This window comes from Schistocerca americana, chromosome 8, assembly GCF_021461395.2.
Source record: "Schistocerca americana isolate TAMUIC-IGC-003095 chromosome 8, iqSchAmer2.1, whole genome shotgun sequence".
Classification (NCBI taxonomy): domain Eukaryota; kingdom Metazoa; phylum Arthropoda; class Insecta; order Orthoptera; family Acrididae; genus Schistocerca; species Schistocerca americana.
In genome coordinates this window covers 213,522,341-213,549,392 of record NC_060126.1, presented here as the reverse complement: position 1 = coordinate 213,549,392, position 27,052 = coordinate 213,522,341, and the positions used below count along the sequence as shown (strand labels likewise).

Here is a 27,052-nt window from a genome sequence, read left to right as displayed (position 1 = left end):
GAGGGGACATACCATCTCCCTGTCTTACTCCTGATTTGATTTCAAAACTTTCTGAGAAGGCTCCTCTGAACTTTACTCGTGACCTGGTGTTGCTTAACGTCTGTTGGATAAGGCTGTGGGTCTTCCCGTCTAGCCCTAGTTCTTGCAGGATCTTCATGAGAGTAGGCCTATCAACTGAGTCATATGCCTTCTTCAAATCAACGTAGATGACGATATACTTCTTACCAGCCATTCTTACCTGTCGTAGCACTGACTTCATGTTCAGTATCCGTTCAGTACACGAGCGTCCTTTCCTAAATCCTGCCTGGTATTCCACTAGCTGTGGGTCCAGTTGAGGTTTGGCTCTGTTTAGTAAGGACTTGGAGAAAATCTTGTATGTGATAGGTACCGATGAGATTCCTCGATAATTATTGATGTCAGTCAAGTCCCCTTTCTTGTGTAAGGGATGAATCAAGGTAGAGGTCCAGTCACTAGGTAATGTTTCAGTCTCCCAAATGTTTTTTAGGGTTTCTGTCAACTTGCTTACAGACTTGTTCCCTGCCTGCTTCCATAATTCGGCCACTATTGAGTCTTCTCCTGATGCTTTGTTGTTTTTCAAGGACTGGGCGATTTCTATTACTTCTTCTTATGTCGGTGATTGCGAGTTTGGATGCTTGGAGCTATCCTGGCAATCAAAGAATGTATCAAGTGATTCACAGTTCAGGAGATTGTCGAAGTACATGACCAGAAGATGGCAGTTGTCTGTGTCGTTGTAGGCTAGCTTCCCATCTGGTCCTCTGAAGTGGAGGGTAGGTGGACTGTAATGGCTTAGGGTCCATTTAAAGCTTCTGTAGAAATTCCTGTTGCTGTTTTTCTTGAATTCGTCATCCAGTTGTGTCAATTGGTGTTTTATGAACTGCCGTTTTACTTGTCTGATGGTTCTGGCAGTTAACTTTCGTTGTTCTATGAATTTGTCTCTGTTCTCTTGTGTCTTCTGCGAGTTCACTTCAGCCAGGCCATCTGTCTCAGCATCACTACTTCCTCACACGTAGTTGTCCACCAGGCATGATTCCTTTGTTTCAGTGATGGTGCAGCCTATGTGGTAGCTTTTTATATTCTTCCTCTTTTCATCCCAATCTCTACTTTTCAGTGATTCCAATTTCTCTGCGAATTGGTTGCAAGTTGAAAGTTTTTTTGTATCAAACTTAGTAAGCTTGAGTGAGTGTTCCTAGACAGAAATATCAGCTTTATTTTGGAGAGGTAGTGGTCAGTGTCCAAATTTGCTCCTCTCAACACTTTTACATTGTGGATCTCACTATGAGATTTCCTTGAAGTGACAACATGATCAATCTGAAATTCTCCCAAGAGGTTGTTGGTTGATGTCCAGGTCATCTACTTCTTTGGTAGGCTCTTGAAGGCCGTTGACTTCATTACAAAGTTTATAGCTTTACAGAGTGCCACAAGACGCTCTCCATTCCTGTTGGTCCGTTTGTGGACTGAGTATTCTCCTATGATGTCTCTAAATTTGCTCTCTTTCCACAAGTGCGTGTTGAAATCGCCAACTAGGGTGACTGTGTGACGTTCTGAGACCTTGCTGACAGTGTCCACTAGTTCTTCCCAAAAATTGTCAGTACTTTCCGGGTTAAGCTTATTCCAAATTGATGGGTGGGTGAACATTTACAGGGTGATTCAAAAAGAATACCACAACTTTAGGAATTTAAAACTCTGCAACCACAAAAGGCAGAGCTAAGCACTATCTGTCGGCGAATTAAGGGAGTTATAAAGTTTCATTTAGTTGTACATTTGTTCGCTTGAGGCGCTGTTGACTAGGCGTCAGCGTCAGTTGATGCTAAGATGGCGACCGCTCAACAGAAAGCTTTTTGTGTTATTGAGTACGGCAGAAGTGAATCGACGGCCGTTGTTCAGCGTGCATTTCGAGTGAAGTATGGTGTTAAACCTCCTGATAGGTAGTGTATTAAACGTTGGTATAAATAGTTTACAGAGAATGGGTGTTTGTGCAAAGGGAAAAGTTCTGGACGGCCGAGAACGAGTGATCAAAATGTAGCACGCATCCAGCAAGCATTTGTTCGCAGCCCAGGAAAATCGACTCGCAGAGCTAGCAGAGAGCTGCAAATTCCACAATCAACTGTATGGAGAGTCCTACGAAAAAGGTTAGTTATGAAACCTTATCGTCTGAAATTGGTTCAAGCACTGTCTGCAGCTGATAAGATTAAAAGAATCGATTTCTGTGATTTTATCCTTGCTCAAATGGAAACAGATGAATCTTTCGTTTCAAAGATTGTGTTTAGTGATGAAGCAACTTTCCACACTAACGGGAAAGTCAACCGTCACAATGTCTGTATATGGGGCACTGAGAATCCGCGGGAAACAACTCAGTATCAACATGACTCGCCTAAGGTGAACGTTTTCTGTGCCATTTCAGCCAATAAAGTTTTTGGTCCCTTTTTCTTCGAAGGTGCTACTGTAACTGGACTACAGTATCTGGAGATGTTAGAGAATTGGCTGTTCCCTCAGCTCGAACAAGAAGCACAACAATTCATATTTCAGCAGGATGGAGCGCCACCACATTGGCACTTACCTGTCCGTAACTACCTGAACATCAACTACCCGAGGCGATGGATCGGCCGCCAGGCAGCCCGTGACAGAGCACTTCATCACTGGCCTCCAAGAAGCCCTGATCTTACCCCCTGCGATTTTTTCTTATGGGGGTATGTTAAGGATATGGTGTTTCGGCCACCTCTCCCAGCCACCATTGATGATTTGAAACGAGAAATAACAGCAGCTATCCAAACTGTTACGCCTGATATGCTACAGAGAGTGTGGAACGAGTTGGAGTATCGGGTTGATATTGCTCGAGTGTCTGGAGGGGGCCATATTGAACATCTCTGAACTTGTTTTTGAGTGAAAAAAAACCTTTTTAAATACTCTTTGTAATGATGTATAACAGAAGGTTATATTATGTTTCTTTCATTAAATACACATTTTTAAAGTTGTGGTATTCTTTTTGAATCACCCTGTACTATAGTGTAGATCTTGTTTGTGCACCGGAACGTTAGTAGAGACACTCGACTACTGGGCGAGCTGAAGTCAGTTACTAAATCGAAAATCTTATCTCTTACAATGAACCCGGTCCCCAGTTGTGGAACATTCTTCATTTTCTTACGTCCTACCTTTCCTTTAAAAATGCGATAGCCCTCTGAATCAAAGGCATGTTCATCTGTATACCTGGTTTCCTGCATTGCTGTGAGCAGTATCTCGTGGCGAGTCAACGCGTCTGTTAAATATTTCAGTTTGCCTATTCTGAATAGCGAGATGATGTTCAATGTGGCAAAGTAATTCGGTTGCTTATGTCTGATTTTCTTGTTGGTGGTTCCAGGACGCTCCGACTCGTCCTCAAAGCATATTGGTGTGGGCTTCCCAGAATCCAAAGGCCCACTAATACCGCCAAAGGCGGAGGTGGATTTGATACCACCTGAGTTTGTCCTCTTTTAAGATTGTCTTGGGGGACCGGAGGTTTGATCCTCTGATCAGGTTACTACCGAGGTTGTGAGCTCCGGTAGGTTTATTTAGGATTTCCTCCCGTAGACTGGTTGCCTTCCCAGGCTGAGAAGACCAATCTTCCCACAGTGGTTCTTCCCCCTTCTTTGCCGTTGAGATGATGTCAACCATCTTCGTCTGCCTCCGAAGCCGTTGACCAGTTTTCACCTGTGCCCTAGGCATGGGCCCTTACAGGGAGCTACCACCCGGGCCAGCTGGACCCTAGTTTTTTTACGAGGTTGTTACTCCTCCCGCTTCTCCTTCCCTACTCTTGCACTTAGAGGCCCCAGATTTGGGGCCGGTATAGCGGAGTTATCTATTTTATTTATTTATTCTTCGTGATTACAGCCTTTTATTTAAAGAGCTAAAATAGTTCATACAACTCACATTTCCTTGAATAGAAATTATGTATTAATTATTTATTTCTGATATTTATTATCTTTTTATCAAAAAAAGAAGAGAGCTTACAAAGAAAAAAATTACAACTACTTCTACTATTACAAAACTGCATTAAAACCCTTAACCGATTACCCAGGTACTAATTTACTACAAACACTAGAATTTGTTCCCTGTTCCTTCATTTATTTTGGTGCATTCAATTTGTCTGTGATTGTTTCCGCTACTGAATCCACCTTCTTGGTACCCGGGTCAACAACCATTGTCTGCTGTATTCCTTGGGCGTCGGGCAGCACGTCATTAGCGTTTACGTTAAGCACGTTATAAGTTCCATCGAATGCAGAATTCAACATTCAGTGTTCATTATAGGTTAGAGAAAATAGCTCGCATTTACTCATGAAAAGTAGAACAAAAAAGCCAAATTAAGGCACAAAGGTTTAAACTATGAGCTATCTTAGCACTGAAGACACATGAATACTAGTCCGAAGTACCACAATATTAATATCTTCAGAAGTGGTACTTAGCTAAAGATGGAGGGGGCCGACATAGAAATTATACGTACAGGAGGAAAGAACCAATCATTGAGATACAAGGAGAACAATAGTGGACCCAGGAGTGACCCCTGAGAGTTCTGAGAGAGTATGGTTGCAGGACGACTTTTCATTAGTCTGGGGCTTTCATATACACGTTTGGAGAGGTACTGTGGGCAAGCCAACAATTTATTTAAATTGTCATAGAGAATTTATTAAATGTTAAATTGGAATGACAAGCCCTCTCTCAATAGAACTAACACCCCAGTCGTTAAACTGCGTGAAAATACTTCTCTTCCCCACAGTCGGCAACCATAAACGTAGGAAAGTTATTCCCCAGATGGGCCGGTATGAAGGGGCAAGGCCAGACTGCACTAAAAGCAGTTTTCAAAACTCCCAAGGCGAGGTAATTAACGGTGCGAAGTTCTGCAGAGCCATCAGCTGCAGCGATGCTTTCTGTGAACAGAGACTGCAGTATGGGGTCCCATCCTGGGGTAAGCTTCCAAGTTATTTAACGAGGCCCTGCCTCATGGTCTATTCATGCGCAGCCACCCAAGTGAACGGCTAACTTAACGGCCAAAGTTCTAGGAGACAACATTTTACACCATTTTATACGATCGCCGCTTGCTTTAAGCATCTCTTCATAACGCAACAGTTCCCCTGTTATACCGTTTGGGCTGAAAGGATAGAAGACCATGCACGTTGGTCAAATTACGCCTCAGTAATATTACAGAAGAAGTTGAAGGAGACACAGAAAATTTTACGCTACAAATATAGTTTAACACATTTGCTGTGAAAGGTTGCAGTGGTACAGTCTTCTAAAATTCGCACGATGTTCTTTAATATGAGATCGTCTTTTTAATTCATCGTCACAATCAATCTGACTTCACTCTGGTGGCAATTCTTTACATCAAATGATAAATCGTTAGGTACTTCGAGGCCATATATCTTCAACTCGAAGTTCATTTACGCAACCCTTCGTTTACCTCTGCCGTTCTTAAAAGTGAATCAGTCCAAATGTCGGCCTAAATCCAACATATTTGTTTATTTAGCTATTTACTTATTCATTGCAGTCCACTGTCGATAACATCTATGCAACGTTACAGATCACATTTACGTTTATGTAAATCACTACGACAGTCGTTTTTAGTATGCAATTTCTTATATTTTATATTTATCACATTATTTTTTTTCTTTCTGTTGATTCCCATTACCACCACTCAATCCTTACGAAGGAAACCAAAGTGCTACTTTATCAACAATTTTCTCATACTATCTGTTAGCACTCTTAGTCGGGTCTATCTCCCTTGTCGCAGAGTAAGAGCAGTGGGTTTCCGATATGTTCAACCTGTTTTAGCTAACTTTACTGTTATATATGTCGCCTGTTTCCATTAGGCGTCTTATAGCAACGGTGACACAAATACATATACTAAAACAGAAAACAACAGTTATTGGTTCAAATGTCTCTGAGCACTATGGCACTTAATTTCTGAGGTCATCAGTCCCCCAAGAACTTAGAACTACTTAAACCTAACTAACCTAAGGACATCACTCACATTCATGCCCGAGGCAGGATTCGAACCTGCGACCGTAGCGGTCACGCGGTTCCAGACTGTAGCGCCTAGAACCGCTCGGCCACCCCGGCCGGCAAACAACAGTTATTAAAAATTTTAGTAGGCACTACTTCTACAGCTGCCACCACCTTCATTGTACTACAGCATCGACTCTGGCCTTTAGATCACAGTTAAATAATTTATTTTCATGTATCACTACTCTCATTTATTCCCTGTACACATTTTTAATTGGTATCTTGCTGAATCCCAAAGATCTTTATTGCACTTTCCTGTCACGTTATTTCCGTTTCCAATAGATGACGGCCAATTTTGTTATTTGTAATTCCAAGGGACATAGGCAAGAGATCTGTAAAAGGGGAGTTTTTTTTTTAAAAAAAAGAAAAAAAGGTTCCCTGCGTAGCAGTAAGTTGCAGCTGACTGCGCTCTCCTCACGCCAGCCACGAGTTTACCAGCCGCAAGCTGTGCACTTAAACAGTCTCCACTGCCTATATCTGCTGTAAATATGGACGCGTGGTATACTCCAGTTATATTCAAGGACAAAACGAAACCTCCTTTTTCCTGTATGAATAATGTCATTAATGATTCCACTACTTTTCTTTCGTACATATTCTCTGTGGTCTTGGAATGACAGTGTTCATCCACGCACACACCATCTACATAGCTCTTGACCATATACCTGTATCTATACCTGAACTCTGCAAAGTACAGTGAAGCTTAGACAGAGCGTACGTCCCATTGTACCAGTTATCAAGGTTTCTTCACCACTGAATTATCGATGGTTTATTTTTTAATCGAAGGTTCCTTTATAATTCTTACTTTAAATCTGAATAATTTTTGACCATATGCTTTGAAATTATCGCGTGATTTATTTTATGTTGTTTGTTGTTATCTGGATTCGCACCTGCGTGCACGATTCTTGTTTAATTTCGAGAGGTTTGTCACATTTTTTCTCGACTTCTTTACATTTACTAATAGTAACAAGTCGTTAGAGTACGCTATAATTCCTAATAATCTGCTGTTACAATCTATCCAGCAGTGGTTCAAGCTGACGACCCACACCCGCTGGTGCTGGTGATGGTAGTGGTGGTGGCTATGCATAGGACAATCAACAGTGAGGTCATCAGCGCCCTTCCCAACCTTTGCTCAGTCCAGTCTCGCCACTTTCATGAATGATGATGAAATGATGTGGACAACACAAACACCCAGTCATTTCGAGGCAGGTGAAAATCCCTGACCCCGCCGGGAATCGAACACGGGACCCCGAGCTCGAGAAGCGATAACGCGACCGCGAGACCACGAGCTGCGGTCACTAATTGTAGACGGTTGCAGTTTTTTTTTAATTTATGCATCAAAGGCAATATATACAATTAAGCCACCCTGCTACGTCCTCTCTCACTCACATACTTTCACGCAGAAAATACTATGTGATCAAAAGGTTTTAATATTAGGTGCATTGTGCTGCCACCTACTGCCAGATACTCCATATCAGTGTCCTCAGTAGTCATCAGACATCGTGAGAGAGCAGAATGCGGCGCTCCGCGGAACTCGCGGACTTCGAACGTGGTCAGGTGATTGGGTATCACTTGTGTTATACGTCTGTACGCGAGATTTCTACACTCCTAAACATCCCTAGGTCCACAGTTTCCGATGCGATAGTAAAGTGGAAACGTGAAGGGACACGTACAGCACAAAAGCGTACAGGCCGACCTCGTCGGTTGACTGATAGAGACCGCCGACAGTTGAGGAGAGTCGTAATGTGTAATAGGCAGACATCTATTTAGACCGTCACACAGGAATTCCAAACTGCATCAGGATCCACTGCAAGTACTATGGCAGTTAGGCAGGAGGTGACAGAACTTGGATTTTATGGTTGAGCAGCTGCTCATAAGCCACACATCAAGCCAGTAAACGCCAAACGTCGCCTCGCTTGGTGTAAGGAGCGTAAACATTGGACGATTGAACAGTGAATAAACTTTGTGTAGAGTAACGAATCACGGTAGACGATGTGGCGATCAGATGGCAGGGTGTGGGTATGGCGAATGCCCGGTGAACGTCATCTGCGAGCGTGTGTAGTGCCAACAGTAAAATTCGGAGGCAGCGGTGTTATGGTGTGGTCGTGTTCTTCATGGAGGGGGCTTGCACCCCTTGTTGTTTTGCGTGGCGCTATCACAGCGCAGGCCGACATTGATGTTTTAAGCACCTTCTTACTTCTCACTATTGAAGATCAATTCGGGAATGGCGCTTGCATCTTTCAACACGATCGAGCACCTGTTCGTAATGCACGGCCTGTGGCGGAGTGGTTACACGACAATAACACCCCTGTAATTGACTGTCCTGCACAGAGTCCTGATCTGAATCCTATAGAACACCTTTGGAATGTTTTTGAACGCCGATTTCGTGCCAGACCTCACCGACCGACACCGATACCTCTCCTCAGTGGAGCACTCCGTGAAGAATGTGTTGCCATTCCCAAAGAAACCTTCCAGCAGCTGATTGAACGTATACCTGCGAGAGTGGAAGCTGTCATCAAGGCTAAGGTTGGGCCAACACCATACTGAATTTCAGAATTACCGATGGAGGGTGCCACGAACTTGTAAGTCATTTTCAGCCAGGTGTCCGTATACTTTTGATCACATAGTGTCTCTGCCTCAGGCCATTTTGTAAAATCTATTGTTCAAATACAGAAACACCACAGCTAAAATAATGTAACAGGAAACTATGCGCGGCTGGTCAGTGAGAAAATAATGTATGAACGAATCATCCTGGAAATACTTTAAAATCTTCTGCCTGAGAAACTACGGAGGAGATCAGATATCATATAGAATCTTAAAATGCAGGCCACCTTCAGTTCATAGTCTCCTAAAACACAGAGCGTATCAGCTGGTAAGCTAGCTGCGGTCATCATATCTCGACATTAAACGCAATCTATTAATGTGTGGGGTAGACATACCCGTACACTGCAAGTACTGCACAATATTGTGCCTTTTCGCCGGAGTAGGTATCCAAGCGTCAAGACGACAGTGCCCTACCTGGAGGCGCGTTACTTATTTCTTCCCGCCTCAGCGGCCGGAAAGACGAATGGCATAGCCGTGTCGTTTGTGTCGCCAATTGCAGCTTATTGTTCCTCAGCCCTAACCGCTATTCCCTCTTCAACAGACGTACCTTCCTGTGCCTCAACAGTGAGTTAACTGCGTGTATGGGGGCAGCGCATTGGGAAACCGTGTTTTTGAAGCGGGCATCCTGAGTTGCTTCATCTGCTGCGTCATTACCCTATTCCCACGGACTATAAGAGCCAGGATAATGACACCTCATACTTCTGTTCAGTTCATTCTGTATGTTTTTACTTCCTCTGAACCCAGAGGTACACAGGTTGTCATAGATCGACGTTAACATCTTATGTACATCTATATACTGCGAACCACTGTGAAGTGCATGGCAGAGGGTTTGTCTCACTATACGAATTATCAGGGCTTTTTTGCCGTTTCGTTCATGTATGAAGCCCGGGAAGAATTATTCTTTAAACGCCTCTGTGAGTGTTGTAAGTAATTTAATGTTATCTTCGCAATCCTTATGGGAGCGATGTGTAGAGGACTGTAGTATATTCTTAGAGTCATTATTTAAAGCCAGTTTTTGAAACATTGTTAGTAGACTTTCTCGGGATAGTTTCCGTCTATCTTCAAGAGCCTGCCGAGTCAGGTCTTTCTACTTCTCAGTGACACTCTCCTGCGGGTCAAACATGCTTGTGACCGTTCGTGCTGCCTTTCTCTGTATACGTTCAATGTCTCCTGCTAGGCTTATCTGGTAAGGGCGCCACACACTGGAACAATTCTCTAGGACGGGGCGCACGGGCGATTTGTAAGCAATCCCCTTTGTAGTTTTATTGCGTTTCCCCTCGTTTTCTACCAATAAACCGAAGTCTGCTACTTCCTTTATGTGATCGTTCCACTTCAGGTCCCTACTAAATGTCACACCCAAGTATTTATATAAGTTTACAAATTCAAACTATGACCCACTAATATTGTACTCATAGCATATTATATTTTTTCGTTTTGTGAAGTACACAATTTACGTTTTTGCACATTTAAACCAAGCTACGAATCATTACCCCTCTTTGAAATCTCATCAAGGGCTGACTGAATATTTGTACAGCTTCGTTCACACTGAACATTTTTGTAGGCAATTGCTGCATCATCTGCGCAAGGTAATTTGACTCATTTGCATTGTTATGTTAAGGTGAAAGTTAAGATGTTTTTAGAAGATGTTCGATCTGGCCTCGAATTTATGTTTGGTAGTTCTAGTTGAGGTTCTAGTAATTGTACCACAGTGGCCTATAACGACCTTGCCTAAAAATCTAAGTATCTGTTTGCACACCTCATACCGTTTGGCATAAATACATATTCTCTATAAGCGTCCCTAAATTGACGAATTAAATCATCCAAATTAGATCGTTGATTTGCAAATTGAACAGCGAGGAACCAAACACACTTCCCTGGGGTACACCCGAAGTTACTTCTACATCCATCAACGACTCACCATCCAAGATACCATGTTGCGTCCTCGCTACCAAGAAATTCTCAATCCAGTCACATATTTCGCCTGATACTCCATATGACCGTACTGTTGATAAATAGCGTAGGTGTGGTACTGACTCAAACGCTAATACTGCAGCTATCTGTCTGCCTTGGTAAGTGGCTTCCTGGAGGTGATGCGAGAAACGTACAAGTTGTGTTTCACATGATCTATATTTTCGAGATTCGTACTGGTTGGCGTGGAGAAGGTCTTCTGAGATACCTCATTATGTATGAGCTCAGAGCACGTTCTAAGATTCTACAATAAGTGGATGACAAGGATATTGGCGGGAGTCTTTGAGACAGGTGTGACCTGTGGTTTCTTCCAACAACTGGACATAGTTTTTTGTTCAAGGAATCACTCTTGGCAGCCCACCCAACACACCCATTCACACCAGCTTCCAGTCACTTGACTGTAGTCAGGGAGATTTCCAGTTGTTTACGAATAGCAGCCAACTCGTCCCCTGAGTACAGGAAACATAGTGGGGCTGCCATACGGGTGGTGCTATATTTTACAGTATAGTAAACAATTTATGCCTGGTGCGGTATTTTACAGAATAATAAACAAATAACTTTATTCTAAGATAGATGGTTCTCTTTTAATTTGATATACTACAAACATTATCAATAAAGTTTTGGAATTTAAGTAATTAGCCAAAAACGAGGTATCTATTACGACTACAGAAAACTTGGTACAAGTTTTACTATTTATCTAAAGCGTTTTTCACGATATGGTTACTAAGAAAGTTCCACAGTAGCGTTTTTTAATGTACACAATATACACTCATACTAAAAGAGAGAACTAATATGATACGATATGTTACTTAAAAATCTCTCATTTCCTCTTTGGGACTTGCTTGTATTTTTATTTCCGACATTGCCAATGACGGATGTCCTATATTGATGGGTGAACTGTCATCACTTAAAAAAACTAGATTGTGTTAATTTCTGGGTAAATCAACCTGTACCAAACATTATCTGAAAGTATTCATTTTATTGTTGATCTCCATTCGCTTACAGTGAGATACGTTATACCGCAAGTAATTCAAAATGGATAGTTTTTCCATCATTTCATTATTAATAGCTATTTTAGCAATCAAACGTTGTTTCTTTTGGAAGCCCGTCGCCATTGTTTTCATTACAGATGTCTTCAGGTAATTTCTGGTTTATTCCGCAGCTTATTTGAAGATAATTGCAGTTAGTTCTCTGATTAGCTAAAATGTTCTTGTCGTCTGGAAATGATATTGTCACACTGCCACTTTATAATTATTTGCCATAATATTTACCACTACCACGTGACTGCCTGTATATGCGCATTGAATAGTACCGGTGATACGGGGCATCTCTGTCTTAGTCCCTGATTTACAACCATTTTGATCATGTTGTTAGTCTTCAGAGTTTCAACTTTTACTACCATATTGCTACATAAGCTTTAAATTATTTCAAGTAAGCATTTCGGATAACTTTTAACTTCATTATTTCCTACAATTTATACCTGATCACAGATAAGATGTATTTTCATAATCTATGAATAACAATAATGTTGACTCGTTGTATTCCTTTTGGAAGGGGTGGTCGGAAACTATAAAGAGAGAATAAAGCAGTTTATATATGAATATGCGCAAATTTTACTGTCAAAATCATTTTTAATTAAAAGTTTCGATTGACAAGAATATCCTCTATCCTTAACTATCTCTCTGAGTTCGGCTTGTTATTAATTCGCATTGAACTTGTCGCTCTCTCAAATTGCGCAACGTGATCTGACTAAATAATGACAAAAAGGATATCGTCGAGTTATAGCAAGGAAAGTAACCAACTCCCAAATGAATCTGACAGCTTCTAAATACAGCACCATGGCATCGAACTCAACACATTTATTGAATTAATGCCCTATATTCTGCCGAGCTGCGGTATCCCTATACCTGAAACGACAGTGAATGTGACTGCTGCTGTCTGTCTGATGGCGGCTCTCGCGCCGTCGGTAGACGTTTGCTGCAGCTCCGAAACCTGCACACTCACTGCGACTAATACTGTCCCTAACACTCGTCTCTGCGAACTGCTCTGCTGCAGTCCGTGTGTGAGCGAGATCAGCAGCTATCCCACTGGCCAGACAAAGACAACATCTTACTACATGTACGCGAGAATAAAGAGCACGTCTAATGTCCAGCTCATCTCAGAGCTTCTTAATTTCCCATTTCCCCACTCTGCTTACAGGGTGACGGAAATAAGCTCACAGAGATGCGATGGTACATCTACTCGATAATCAGTCGGAGTCTTCCTGTGGTTTCTCAGTAAAAACATTGTGCCGTGTTCTGGCTGCCCACTACCCCTTTAGCATTCAATACAGGCGATTAATAAAATCTTGTACTCGGTCTCTTACCGCAATTAAAATACAAGTGCTGTTCTAATTACTTCATTAAAACCCTACTCCGTACACTTTCTTTTTTTAATCAACTGTTCTAACGGTAATATACAATCGTAGCAAGAACTGCCTCTATTATAACCACATAATTCTTCTGACAGAAGAGCTTCACTAATTACACTTCTCAATTTTTTAAGAATATGTAACATGTGATTCTTCAATTTCTCCAGGCATATTTCATGACGAAAGAAATCTCGTGTGAACAGCCTGGTATGAATGTACAAAGGACACAATATTTCGGCAACATGATGTACAGCACACCTGATGATGGCAACAAGGTCGATTGCTAAAATATTGTGCCCTTTGTACAATTACACCAGGCTGTTCACTCGAGATTTACGTATTTCGTCAATATGTAACATGTTGCGCTCGGTTGCTGCATTCACCATTACTTTTGGTAATCGTGTTTATTGCCTTTTTTTCTAAATCTGGAGTGTGTTACACCCGGTACCCATTCGTTTGATGCTCTAAATGTTATCCAAAACATATTCAACATACCCAGCTCCAAGTTGTGGATACTAAATTAATTTAACATCCATGTGAGCCCCTCCAGGAAATTTTCTATTTTTACTATATCTGAACGTTTTCTTTGAATCTTCGTCTGTTATTCTGCCTACAACTACTTCTTCCTCAACGTATTGATTAACACACACATCTCCAAGGTTGGTTCGCAGTTATTTTGTAGTACTTCACTACTTTTTTTCTCTTACAGTATTAAGACAATTTTCCACTCAGTGTCGTTAAATTCTTCATTAACGTGTATATAGTCGTGCGTATATTTGTGTCTTCGAACCTCTTTCTTTTCTTTTAATTCATTAATGTTTACTACACACATCAAAAAAGGTTTTTCATCAACCCAGTTCCCAGAACTCCTGAAGATAGGCGGCGACTGTGGATATTGTGTCAGAGACACAGTCCCTTTGACTCAGAGATGTCACTAAACGCGCCCAAAGATGTAAACAACCATGCATGAGCAGCGCCTATTAGACAGAGGGGGATCGACAACCGATCAGTTCCAGTCATTCCACCAGGAAGGATGTACACAGCTCGTGTTGCCTGCAGTTCAACCATGCCTAGACGGTCAACACTGTGGTTTGATTGTGTCTGCATTGTTACTTTGTGCCAGGGAAATGTCCAGGCACCTCGGAGTGAACCAAAGCGATATTGTTCAGACATGGAGGAGATACAGAGAGACAGGAACTGTCAATGACATGCCTCGTTCAGTCCGCCCAAGGGCTACCACTGCAGTGGATGACAGCTACCTACAGATAATGGCTAGGAGGAACCCTGACAGCAACGCCACCATGTTGAATAATGCTTTTCGTGCAGTCAAAGACGTCGTGTTACCACTCAAACTGTGCACAATAGGCTGCATGATGCGCAACTTCACTCCCAACGTCCATGGCGAGGTCCATCTTTGCAACCATGACACCATGCAGCGCCGTACAGATGGGGCCAACAACATCCCGAATGGACCGCTCAAGATTGGCATCACGTTCTCTTCACTGATGAGCGTCATATATGGTCGGAGATGTGCTTGGAGGCAACCCCGTCAGGCTAAACGCCCTAGACACACTGTCCAGCGAGTGTAACAGTGTGGAGGTTCCCTGCTGTTTCGAGGTGGCATTATGTGGGCCGACATATGTCGCTGGTGGTCATGGAAGGCACCATAACGGCTGTACGATACGTGAATGCCATACTCCAACTGATAGTGCAACCATATCGGCAGCATATTGGCGAGGCATTCGTCTTCATGGACGACAGTTTTGCCCCCATCGTGCACATCTTGTGAACGACTTCCTTCAGGATAACGACATCGCTCGACTAGAGTGGCCAGCAGTTTCTCCAGACATGGACCCTATCGAACAAGTCTGGGATAGATTGAAAAGGGCTGTTTATGGACGACGTGACCGACCAACCACTCTGCACTGATTCGCCGTTGAGGAGTAGGACAATCTGGACCAACAGTGCCTTGATGAACTTGTGGATAGTTTGCCACGATAAATATAAGCATGCATCAATCCAAGAGGACGTGCTACTGGGTATTAGAGGTACCGATGTGTACAGCAATCTAGCCCACCACCTCTGAAGGTCTCGTTGTATGGTGGTAGAACATGAAATGTGTGGTTTTCATGAGCAATAAAAAGGGCAGAAATGATGTTTATGTTGATCTCCATTCCAATTTTGCGTACAGGTTCCGGAACTCTCCGAACCGAGATGATGCAAAACTTTTTTTGATGTGTGCATCTGATTAAATTCTGTCAACTTTTCCTTTCGGTTATTTGAAAAAAAATCATGCGTAAGGGTAGGTGGAGCAGAAAATGAAAAAAAAAATAGATTTTTTGTTTGATTAAAATCATTTTTTTTCAGACGTGCATTGTCAACTTCTCTTCCACCAATTACAATCCGAACCACTTACTGTACACATTTCAGAAACCATTTAGTACAGAAGGTTGCGGTTTTCGTTTTTAGTTCAGCCTGTTCTGTGCAGTGTCCTGTAGTAGACGTCCTTTGCTGATTGATGCGACGTCTTCCATAAAAAAAAATAAAAAAAACATTGTTTTGCTGTTTGTGGTTAGCGGAGGAAGTAGATGTGATAAAGATAAAGACAACAAATTATACCAAGAGCGTAGTTGATATTAACGCTGCGTATTTGAGTACCACATACCACGCTGTGAGTGGTATCTGCGACAGGCGCAGTGCAAGTGTCTCGCCGTGGTTCAGAAAAGAAAATAGGTCTTGATTTTTACGTTTATAAGTTCTGTGTAGAGAATGGTACGGATTTCAAAATAATAGTGGAATTTGTCATTCTGGTTCGTCTTCTCAGTGAAAAAGGGAGCTGTTTCTTTAGTGGTGGTTCAGTAACACTAAAGATACATCATGAACGAAAAGAAAGAAGCAAAGTAATGTTAAACGTCCCATCGACAGCGCGGTCAGTGCAGACGGGAAACGAAAGCTCGGATTGCGAAAAGATGGAATGAAATCGGCTGTGCACTGAATTGGGATGTTGTTGATCCACGTACAGAACTCAGTAGCGTAAGTGTTAGAATACAAATCGAAGGTTCGTCTGTGTTACGGAGGCGTAAGGATACGACAGAAGAAGGTGGAGCGCGCACGGTAAGAGTGCCCGCCATTCGAGTACATTCCAGGAGCCACACGGGAACCACCAAGGCATGAGCACGTCTTGGCAGAAAGGGGCAGTGTGGTTGCTAAAAGTTGTGCAAGAGACCTCAGATAATGAATGGTTTGATCTCTGGGAAAAGGCGACTTAATCTTACTGCCATGTTGTGAAGAGTGAAAATTTAAGTACCGGAAGTCAGTGCTCTGTGTTGCCGACAACAACAAACCATCTCTTAACTCAATCGCCTCCAAGGAAGGTACTGATCTGATACTGTAATGTACGGGAGAGTCTTTAAATATCTTTCTTCGATTCAGTATACTGTATTAAATGTTTTGTGGACAGTGAATCACTACCTGGGATACGTTCCGTTTCTAAATCCTTCTTTGAACTTTAAACGCGTATACTTGAGTGTTAGCTACGACCACTGTTCATTTTTTCATAAATTCAGTATTTCACTTGAATGTTTAAAGCAGATATTAAATATTCAACCAGTAGATTCAGACAATATCTGTTATTATAAGGTGGAAATTCAAAGAGTTTCTTCTCATTGCTGAAACAAAGACAAATACTTAATATTTGTATCAAGATGTTTTCACAACATTGGAAATTTTCTGTGAGTGTGTATTATAAATTGAGATAAGACATTAATTCTAAGTTTTCATTTACATAGTAATTATATTGTCCAAAATAGTACATGCCCTTTTTTGGAATGGCGAATGTAATTTTTCGTGCCATAATTTGTTGTTCCCTCCAACTAAAAATTACAAACCTGCACTCACCTCTAATTTTGGCTATTTTGTGTTACGAATTTCATTTAAAAAGTGTTTCTATGACTGAATTTCGAGTGCTATCTCTGAGAAATCGTTAAAAGACAGTCACAACATTCAAGAAACAGTTTAATTTTGGTGCAGAATACGTGTAAACAAGTTTCAGACATAATGGTTACAAACATTTGAAAATATGGTATGGACCAGATATGACTCTGATCTTCCCATAAAGACACTGAATTCTTGGGCTGTAGTTATTGTTTTAGTACAGCAATTGTACCTTATTTGAGTACACGGTTCCGTCACGAACAGATACAAAACGTTTGCTAGGCTTACGTCGGATTGTTACCAGGGTGGCATGTTAACAGGGTTTGGGATCTGGTGTTGCAGGTACCAAGTGGTGCGGCCCTGGTAGTGTGGCGCGCTCCTACCACGACCTGGGACCAAGAGAGGCGGAGGATCGCTGCTGCCGCGAGCACGACCACTGTCCCGCCACGCTGGCGCCCGGAGAGTGCCGCTCTGGGCTTTGCAACCACTCGCCATTTACCAGGTAGACGCCCGCAGGCGGACATCTCACCGCACTTCTCCATTTGTTCTACGCTGCAACCACTTGACCCCACCAGATCAGTGACTGCAACTCTTCTCATCACCACCCTTCTCCCGTTGTTACAAACTCCAAACACTCGCCCTTCACCAGTTAGCCCTACATCTGGAGTTTGGTGTCCTACTTGTCTACAAAGAAACCACTCTCCTTTCATTGGGTAGGCCCACTCTCTCCCAGTCAGCCAGGATACTACAGCTGACTCCCTAGTCTACACTGTAACCACTAGCCCTTTGGCTGGTATACCAACTACTGGCTCCTGCTGTCAGCCGGGACACTACCTGTCTTCCAGATCTACACGGGATCCACACACAGTTCACCAGGTAGGCGCCAGTTGATCCCAATGTCACTACACTTTTCATTTTGTTCCACAGAATTGCCTCATCCTTACGACCAGGTAGCCCACTTCTGGTTCCGACTGCCAGCCGACATACCAACCATTCGCTCGTTATCAGATTGGCCTATCACATTTCAATACATCACATTTTCTTCTATACTGCAATAGTTTGTCTTTCGCCATTTATGCCTATTCCTGGTTCCTGCTGTGAGCCTAAACACTACTCGTGTCCTTCTAATCTACACTGCAAACGTTCATCTTTGACTATGTCACCATACATATTCTTTTCCCGAACTCTGTAACCATTCTCTCTTTACCTAGTAGACCTACACCTGTCGACAGCTTTCAGTGAGGACGCTAGTCCCGTTGCCAACTACACTATAACCGTTTGAATATCACAGGGTACATGACTGCTGCCTACCAGGTCATCACATTTATCTTATTCTACACTGTATCCAATGACTCATCACCACAGTCCTTCTACTACCACCTGTTGTCTGCCAGGACGGTACACCAGTCCTCCTCATCTCTACTGTATCTATTCACGTTACATCAGGAAGGCACCTGCTGCCCCCCATGTCCCCTTTTGTCATACACTGCAACCGTTCGTCCATGATCAGGTAGGCATATTCATTGCACCACATAAACCAACTTCAGGCACCTGCTGTTACCCAGGACTCTACATGTCTACTTAACCTACACTCCAATCAGTCATCCTTCACCTGTGAAGTGTCAGCTGCTCACACATTTCCAATCCTCTTTTCATCTGGTAGACTCACTTGATGGAACCTGGGACACCATACCTGTACTGCTAATCTGTCTTGCAACTATTCTTCCTTCAGAACCTAGATAACCACTGTCGGTCATGTCACAACTCTTTTCCTTTTGTTCTACGCTGTCCTTCACCGGATAGGCTGACTCATAACGCTTGCAGTAGGGTGGTGCTCCTATTCTACACTGCAACAACTCGCATTTCACACCGTACGCGCCCGCTGCCCACGATATCAACAAATTTAACTTTTCCTTCTACACCTGAGAGTTCTACTCATGGTACTTGTTGTGATCCAAGACACTAAAACTTTCCTCCTTATATACGTTCCACCACTCACCCTTCAAAAGGTATGCACACGCGCTACATTTTGTCCCCATATTTCTCATTTTGTTCTACAAAATTGCAATCATTCTCTCCTAAAAATAGTAAAGACTGTTCTTTCATATGCCATTACATTGTGCCTATTTTTTACATACACCTTGTAAGTTTATAATAAATTTTTGTTCTGTTTTTATGTCTAGAGCCAATTTTTATGCCACATGTTGTAGTATTTTTGAAAGCTATATCCTCTGCTTCGGTTGTTCTTCATAACCTTTGATTTTTGTACACCTGATGAATTTTGAACATACCATCAACTCGTATTGTGTATGGATATCTGTTTGATTCTTTACATATTCATCATTTCACATGGGGCAGTTTTTGTATGGGTTGCTATTTTGGTATTTGATATTTTGTAAGTATTAGCTTATACCACCTCATGTATTGGCGGACTTGACGCATTCCTGGTTGTTTCATGTTTTGTTTTGATGTATACAGATTCTGTGATGATGGTTTGACGCAAAAATTATAGTAATAGTATAAGACACTTAAACAGTTGTAGGTTATGCATTTCATAAAACATCCCATCTTGACCATTTGACCCTATCCTGCCACCTGCTGTCAACCAGGACGCTATACCCATCTTCCTAACCTGCACTTCAATTACTTCCCCTTCACCTGGTGGGCACTTGCTGCCCACCACATCATTACACATCTCCTTTGGTTCAATACTGCAACCATTTGCTCTTGATCAGGCGGGGGCAGTCATGGTGCCTGCTCTCAGGCAGGACACAACACCTGCCCTTCTAATCTACACTCCAACCACGCGACTTTCGCTGGACAGGTGCGTGCTGCCCACCACGCCACCATACTTTCCCTTTTGTTCTACACTGCAACCACTCATCCTTCACCAGAGAGGCTTACTTCCACCTTCTTTATGGACAATCTGAACAATAGTGATGAGGCATTAAATTACATTTAACTTACAATAACACACATTTTGTTTCGTGTAAATGGCAGTAATATCACCTACAATTCGTTACCCTCTCCGATGACATTTGCCAAGCATTTTAACCAGTATTCGAACGTCCCTCTGTCGTGAGGTCTCGAGTGGAAAATGAAGTGTTATGTTTTGCATTGGCAGTGGCATCTGATCTCCGTGTCTCGACTAATAATCGTAAAACGGGAACTGAAATTTTTTTTACTTGTTCTGGAACGTTTCCCTAAGAACACTAGGCTAGCCACTGAGGAAGTTTTCACACTAAATTATCTGCTCCTTACATTTAAAAAACTTTTTGAAATTATCTACAGTTTTGGGGCTATCTTCGATCAGTTCATTATTTACTTTTAAAGAAATTTCTCTGTTCTTGATTCCTTTTGCTTATCTCACTATTTACTCTGAACCAAATAGTTCCTATGTTGTTGCAGGAGGATTTTTTATTTAAAATACATTCATTTTTAGTCTCTGAAGATTTTGCCGAGAGTTCTACAATATTTTTAATGTGATACAACCCCGTAACTATCAATGTGCCCTGATGCTGTCAATGTGCTTTATTTGCTTTCTTCGATTTCATTTTTCTGAGTGGTTTTTGCTTCCTGAATAAGTATAAAGGCTAACGTGAAGTCCGTACTCCACGTCGCAATAACGAAACGAAAAGAGTCCAGACCCAAACTTACTAGCTACATAAAATTATCGCACTCAGCCGCCAGACTGAGACGCGAGCGGGATTCGTTGTCTGCAGTTCATTGGACTGCATAGGAATTGCAATTCTTCGCTGTGATTTGCGCATACATGTGCGATCGACTGATGGATCGTGCGACAAATCGTTGCAATCCGTCGCTAGTATGTGATGCTCTTAAAAGTCAAGTTCTATGGATGGAAACCTTTTTCCACTGACAAGATACTGTTTTCTTTCGACTTGGGCTCAACGCTAACAAGAATTCCTTTCTTGCGAGTCAAGAAGTAACACTGTTAGGTGTTGGTGCGGTTTCCTTCCACCACACACTCCTCTGATTCAACTGAGCAACTGTCACCCCTAAGGATGCGCCAGTTTGTCCAGTAACCATTGTGAAAAGATTTATATAGTCTATAAATTCTGTAAACGTAGGTTTGCATGTCTTCGCCCTATCTTCAAAGATACATCGTAGAGTTAGTATAGACTAACGTAATCCAACATTTCTTCAGAACCCAAACTGATCTTCCACCAAATAGTCTCTACTAGTTTTTCCACTCTTCTATAATTCATTCATGCCAATATTTTGCAACCATAGCTTATGAAACCGGTAGTTCAGTAATATTAAAACAAACCAGCACCTTTTTTTTTTTTAATCGAAATTATGACATTCTTCTTGAAGTCTGGGTTATTTCATGTGTCTCGTTTATATTGCACACCAGGTGGAGTAGTTCTCTTCGTTTCATGTTTTTTTAAACCAAGTGTTAACAACGATACAATGATAACGGTTGAAACAACAAGTTATCACTAAGCTAGCTAAGTTCTCCGAGACCCTGCAAACTATTCTGGCAGGTCTACGACACATATGTCTTCTCCGGATGCCAATGAGCGAAGTGTGGAATTTTCGTCCCAAAGGCTCTCTTCACGCCCCGTTTCCGAACAACGCATGTGTCCCATATTAGTACAAGGGCGATGTGCACAGACTTCCGTGACCACTACGCTTTCATCTTTCATCTCGCCTGTCAGTACCCTGCAGTTGGCCATCGTCTCAGTGTAGTTGGTTTGCAAACTGTGGATGTTGGGTGCAACGACGTCTGTGGGGAAAGTGGCTTTCCTCAGTTTTTTATTATTGTGGTTGTATCAGGTCGATTGCACCGAACTGTCTTCGCGATAACTGTGCTGCGGTTCAGGCATTTTTATTTGTTATTTTTTTTACTTTTCGGTTATTGTTGTATCAGGTCGATTGCATCGAACTGTTTTTGCGTTGATTGTGCTGCAGTTCCAGCATTTTTTATTTTTTACAAGAATGACAGGATCATATCTGTAGTATGGAGCAAAGTCTTGCATTAATTAACGGTACTGTTTCAATTTCTGGTGAATTACTTTGGTGACCTCACCACTCCTTCGCAAATGTTCTGTGGGTGTCAGGGTTTTACAACCAGATGTAATGCGTCATACTGTCTACTTCTGATGGCCACAGCTCCTGCGGCTATCATATATTCGTTGCTGCTTCAGTTATATACTGTATTTTTGTTATTGATATTACTATTAACACAGCCCTGGAACATAACTTAACAGTTAAGTACGTCTTTTAAGAACATCTAAAAAGTTCGTAAAGAGAACGCACTTAGTATTCGTGAAGCCCTTGTACCCTAGGCGACTCTGTACAATTGAAGAAACGAATATTTCTTTTATTGGTATCCCAGCTTTAAAGCTGATGAAGAGCACTGGTGCCAGTACTGTATTGCTTTGTTTCACTGTTTCATTGTTTATTTGTGAATTTCTCGTACGTTCTGACCTCGAATAATTCTTATCTAACACAATCAGCGATTGTCACGAGATTCTTCCGTGATTATATGCAATAACATGTTACAGCAGATTAACTACTTTCATTCAGATAAGTAATAAGTTTTTCTGTTTATCTTAATTTATCGCCTCTGTTTGCCTTTATTGTTCTAGGTGGCACAGTTGTCTAGTTGATGATCCATACTGCATAAGTATTGTAGGATTCCTGTCTTAAACATACACATGCACATGGAACGTTTCGGGCACATCTTTTTATCCCTCTTCCATAATGTAAATTTTTCACAGTTTTCAGCTTTACGCGAGCAATCCATTTCCTGTGAACGGAATCCAGAATGAAAGTGCCCTCAAAAAGTTACGCGTAGCACGGATTTATAAATGACACTTCGAAGTCTTCTCAAAACTCGATAGCAAAATTATTTTCCAACGTAAATAGTCTTTGAACATTAATTTTATCTATACAAATTCTTCTTCTTCTTACTGCGACTGACAACTGTAGACACTTGATCTCAGTCAAAACGGCAGTAAAATGAAACCAGCACAGTGTCCTAATGAAGGATTGCGGAATACGCCTTTCGAAGCATATTTCCCTACATCTGACGCAAGATAACGTAACCCTAGAAACGCCAAGGTATTTTAGGTTACACGGAGCACCAACCAAGGGCAAATTTTGCCGGTGTTACAATAAGTTGTAAATCTTGTAATTTGTCGTGATATGTATTTATATGTTTCCATTGAGATATTAGTTTAACAGGAAATAGTGACAACATAATTGAAAGCTTAATTTTTTAACACTCAAAGGGTGAATATAACAACCAAGAATGGTCAAATCTTGGTCAATGAAAGTTTGTGTGAACAAGATAAGGAGGTTTGTAATTGAATGCAATGGCTGTCTAAAGTTTCTATGCACTCTTTGATCTATTAACTGAATAATACAGCTTTGTCATTGAGAGAAAGTTTCAAAAACAGAAATGAAAACACTTACTAAAATAAATGTTATTGTGCATTCAAAACTCTAGGAAAACACTTTTCACTTGGAAAGAATATTTTCACTTACAGACGACATTTACCTCCTGCACACAAAATGGTTGATTCTGAATGAGTCTTACACCGATGTCGCCCACAGCTTCCACATGTTAACTTGGTTTTTGTGGTGTTGTCTCTTGCTCTCTCGTTACTTGCATTCTTCAAGCATAAGTAGCACCTTGCTTTCCTAGTTGGTTCTTCATCTTCAGGAATTTTGTTTACCTCTAGTTTCTTTCCTGAATAATAGGCAACTGGAGTCCTTTCAAATCCATGGCTCGCTCATCTACGTATGGTTTCAAAAGTTCGTTGCCTAATTCATGGAGATACAGTTTTCTGGCGTTTGGTTTCCCTTCATTCCATTTAGGGGCATTCATCTTGAATGGTGTGTATGAGTTAACTGCAGCCATATCAAGTAGGCTGTAGAACATTGACAGTGACCACCTTCTCGTACCCCTTTTTGTAGAGTATGTCCTAACTACGACATCCACTCCTCCCTTAGTGGAATTATAGTACAGGTTTATGTGTGTTTTCTTTCTCGGTGTATCAACTTCTGCATTACGATGTTGTGTCGACAACATCAACAGATTTTTCTTTGGTTTTTCCTTTGTTATGTAAGACACAATTGTTACGGGCGGCTTCTTAGAAGATGAGTCTGTGAATGCGAATTTGGAAGAATACAGCTCTCTGCCTGCTGTCGTCTTAAATTCCTGCGGTACATGTTTTCTGTTTGATTTGAGTGTCCCAACCAATGTAAGTTTGTAGTCTAGATAGAGAATGTCCGCCAGCTCCATAGAAGTGTAGAAGCGGTCAGTTGTGACATTGTAGCCTGTATTGTTTATTGGCTCCACCAGTCTCTTCACAATCTCAAGAGGACCTCGTTCACTGGCAGGTCTACTGTCTTTTCGAGCATACGCTTCCATTTTTATGATGTATCGTTCAGTTGCACTTCAAAGCATTCTGACTAATATTCCATATTTTTCAGGTCTGTCTTTGAGAAAAACTCTGAAAGGACAACGACCTCTGAAAAGACACAACATTTCATCAATTGTATTGTCAGGTCCACTTCTGAAGTACCGTGGGAATATTCCATTCAATACTTCACACAGCGGCGCAAATTTGTCACGTACACGTCTTTTTGACCTGGTGCCTTTATCATCAAAGCGAAGAATTTTCAATAGTTGATATGCTCTTGTCTTACCCATAGCTCCTCTATAAATCGCTCTTCCCGATAAATTTGACCATAAATCAGATAAAGAAATATTGGTGTCCTGGTAAACTCCCATTACAATTAAAATTCCCATCAATGCATATATTTCAGAATCGCTAGAGAGAGATACGTTTTCTCTTTCAGCTTCTTCATTTGTATGGCCAAGTATTTTCCGTACTAATTGAGGAGTGAATTTTTTTTTTAAATGATTCACATATGCTTGTTACTTTCCCAGCACTGGTTATTCCTTGACGTTCATGGACTATGTTATCAAAATCGTTTTTACTATGTCTCGGAGCTTCTGCAAGATACCCTCTGCCAGAACTTGTAACATATTTATTTGGAGCGTTACCTGCATGGTTTGTTTCTTCTTCATTGTCCTCCGCTTCTTCACTGGAATCCTTTTCTACTTCTGTATAATCTGACTCAAAACCGCATAAATCTGATAACTCGTCGTCTAGTAACAGTTCTGCAAGAACTTCTGCGTCGTTCAAGCCTCTATAACTCATCTTACAAAATCTACTTTACAATAAAGGCGTCGCTCTACTGTGACAAACTGCTAACAGTAATAATGGAAATTCTAAAATCAACAATGATAGTGAAACTCAACAATTAGACGCTCAACAAACCACTGTAAAACTCATGTTCGAGGTTGGCAACTGAATAAAAGAAAGAAAAACATACGGACAAATTTTGCCCATGCTTGGTGGTTGTAGGGAAGATAATAAGAATTATGGTAGCGTGGAGTATCAACTTTGGGCAAAACGCGCCCTTGTGCGTAAAATTCCTATTTTGTACTTGCAATTATAAAAATTTAACCATAGAAACGTACAGCATAGTGTATTATAAGGTAACAGACAAATAGAAAAAGACCCAAAAACATAGAAGGATATTTGCCATTTATTTCTAAAAAATAAAAAAGGAAGGGCAATTTTAGCCCGTGTTTGGTGTTTCTAGGGAAAGGAGGTGTTTTGACCTAGGTGTAAAAGGACTGGAGGACTGCTCGAATCTAATGTATTACACAGACATTCTGACTTCTTCTGTGCTTGCTGTCGATAAAAATAGATTTTGAGCACACACTCAAATGTTCCACAAATGCAACTTTGAGAATTTCATCAATGTGTGTGTTGAATTTCAATTGCTGCAGTCAAACTGTAGGTTTCTGGTTCCAAAGATCACTTGCGTTATCAGGTTTTTCTCATTATTAGCGATGTAAATACTAATAAGTCAAGAAAGCTCTTCCTAGCACAATATTTATTACGTAAAGACAACTCAGAAAATAACTTCACAGTAACAACAGATACGAGACATGTTTTACACTGTGACCAAATTACATTTGAAAAGCATTCACAGATATTTAAAATACTAACGGTCTACACGACCTACTACATCAACTCACTTTGAATTGCTCTATGACGTCTCTCTAAAACATAAACAACATTCTGCCTACCAGTTTAAGGGCTACAAAAACTTAGCAAAAACATATAATCAATAATAGAATTGCATGCCTGAAGGCTGGCACTGTTTTATATTAGTGTTAACTTAAAAGGGTTTATCGTTTACACATTCAATATATTTTGGAGTGTAATGTATACATGTTCCACAACACTATCAGTTACAAACAAAATGCATGAAAGTTTCACTGTCTATGGAAACAGGAAGCAATCAGCAACGTTGTGCTGTTGTTATAAATACGTCTTAGCTGTTAAAAATGAAACACACTTAATATAAACTCTGGCTCGTTCATCAAATTACTGACAAACCCGGCATTGTCCCAGTATTAATTTTGTAAATTTTCTGTTAGAAACAGAATCTTATTTGTACTCATGCAGCAAAACTCGGTTTGAGACGATTTTGTTCAGTTTCTGTGCGGTGGGAACAGCTGTTCTGCTTGTCTAGAGTACGATTTTGTAAGCGTCTCTAAAGCAACGCCTCTTCATAGCTCTATACACGGCTTTTGTTTTCGCTGCAGCCGTTTGTACTTCACATGTGAAAACTGCTGGAAGCGGTGCCAGGTGTCAGCAACTTCATTAAGCTAACTCGATTGCAGGAGTGTCTCAAATAATAAATATATGAGGGCTCAAAACATGATGCTGCACATTTTCATGCATCTCGGTGTTCATAATTTCAGATCTCCTAAACCATATGTTGTACAATGATATATGTGTCGTAGAATGATATATGTATGTATGTCCATTCACTTGCTTACGCGGATACTCTCTGCGAAATGCGTTGCGAATGGAGTTGTTAACAAAGAAGTAATAAATGTAAAAGACATGCGTGATGCGTCAGTTTTTCACACATCTCAGTATTTATGAAGTCATATTTTCTAATCTGTTATACAATGATATACTTTTGAATACACATTCAGCAGTATATGACATATCGTCTGCAAAACGT

The 27,052-nt window shown here is 41.2% G+C and overlaps 1 protein-coding gene across 1 annotated transcript in view; it reads left to right on the top strand.

Annotated features, from left to right (window-relative positions):
• Positions 1 to 27,052, top strand: part of LOC124545679 (phospholipase A2-like) — a 132,557-nt gene that overhangs the window by 74,463 nt on the left and 31,042 nt on the right. The window contains exon 3 of the mRNA XM_047124625.1: positions 17,306 to 17,465. Coding sequence (XP_046980581.1) covers positions 17,306 to 17,465 — 160 coding nt within the window. The remainder of the gene's footprint in view (positions 1 to 17,305; positions 17,466 to 27,052) is intronic.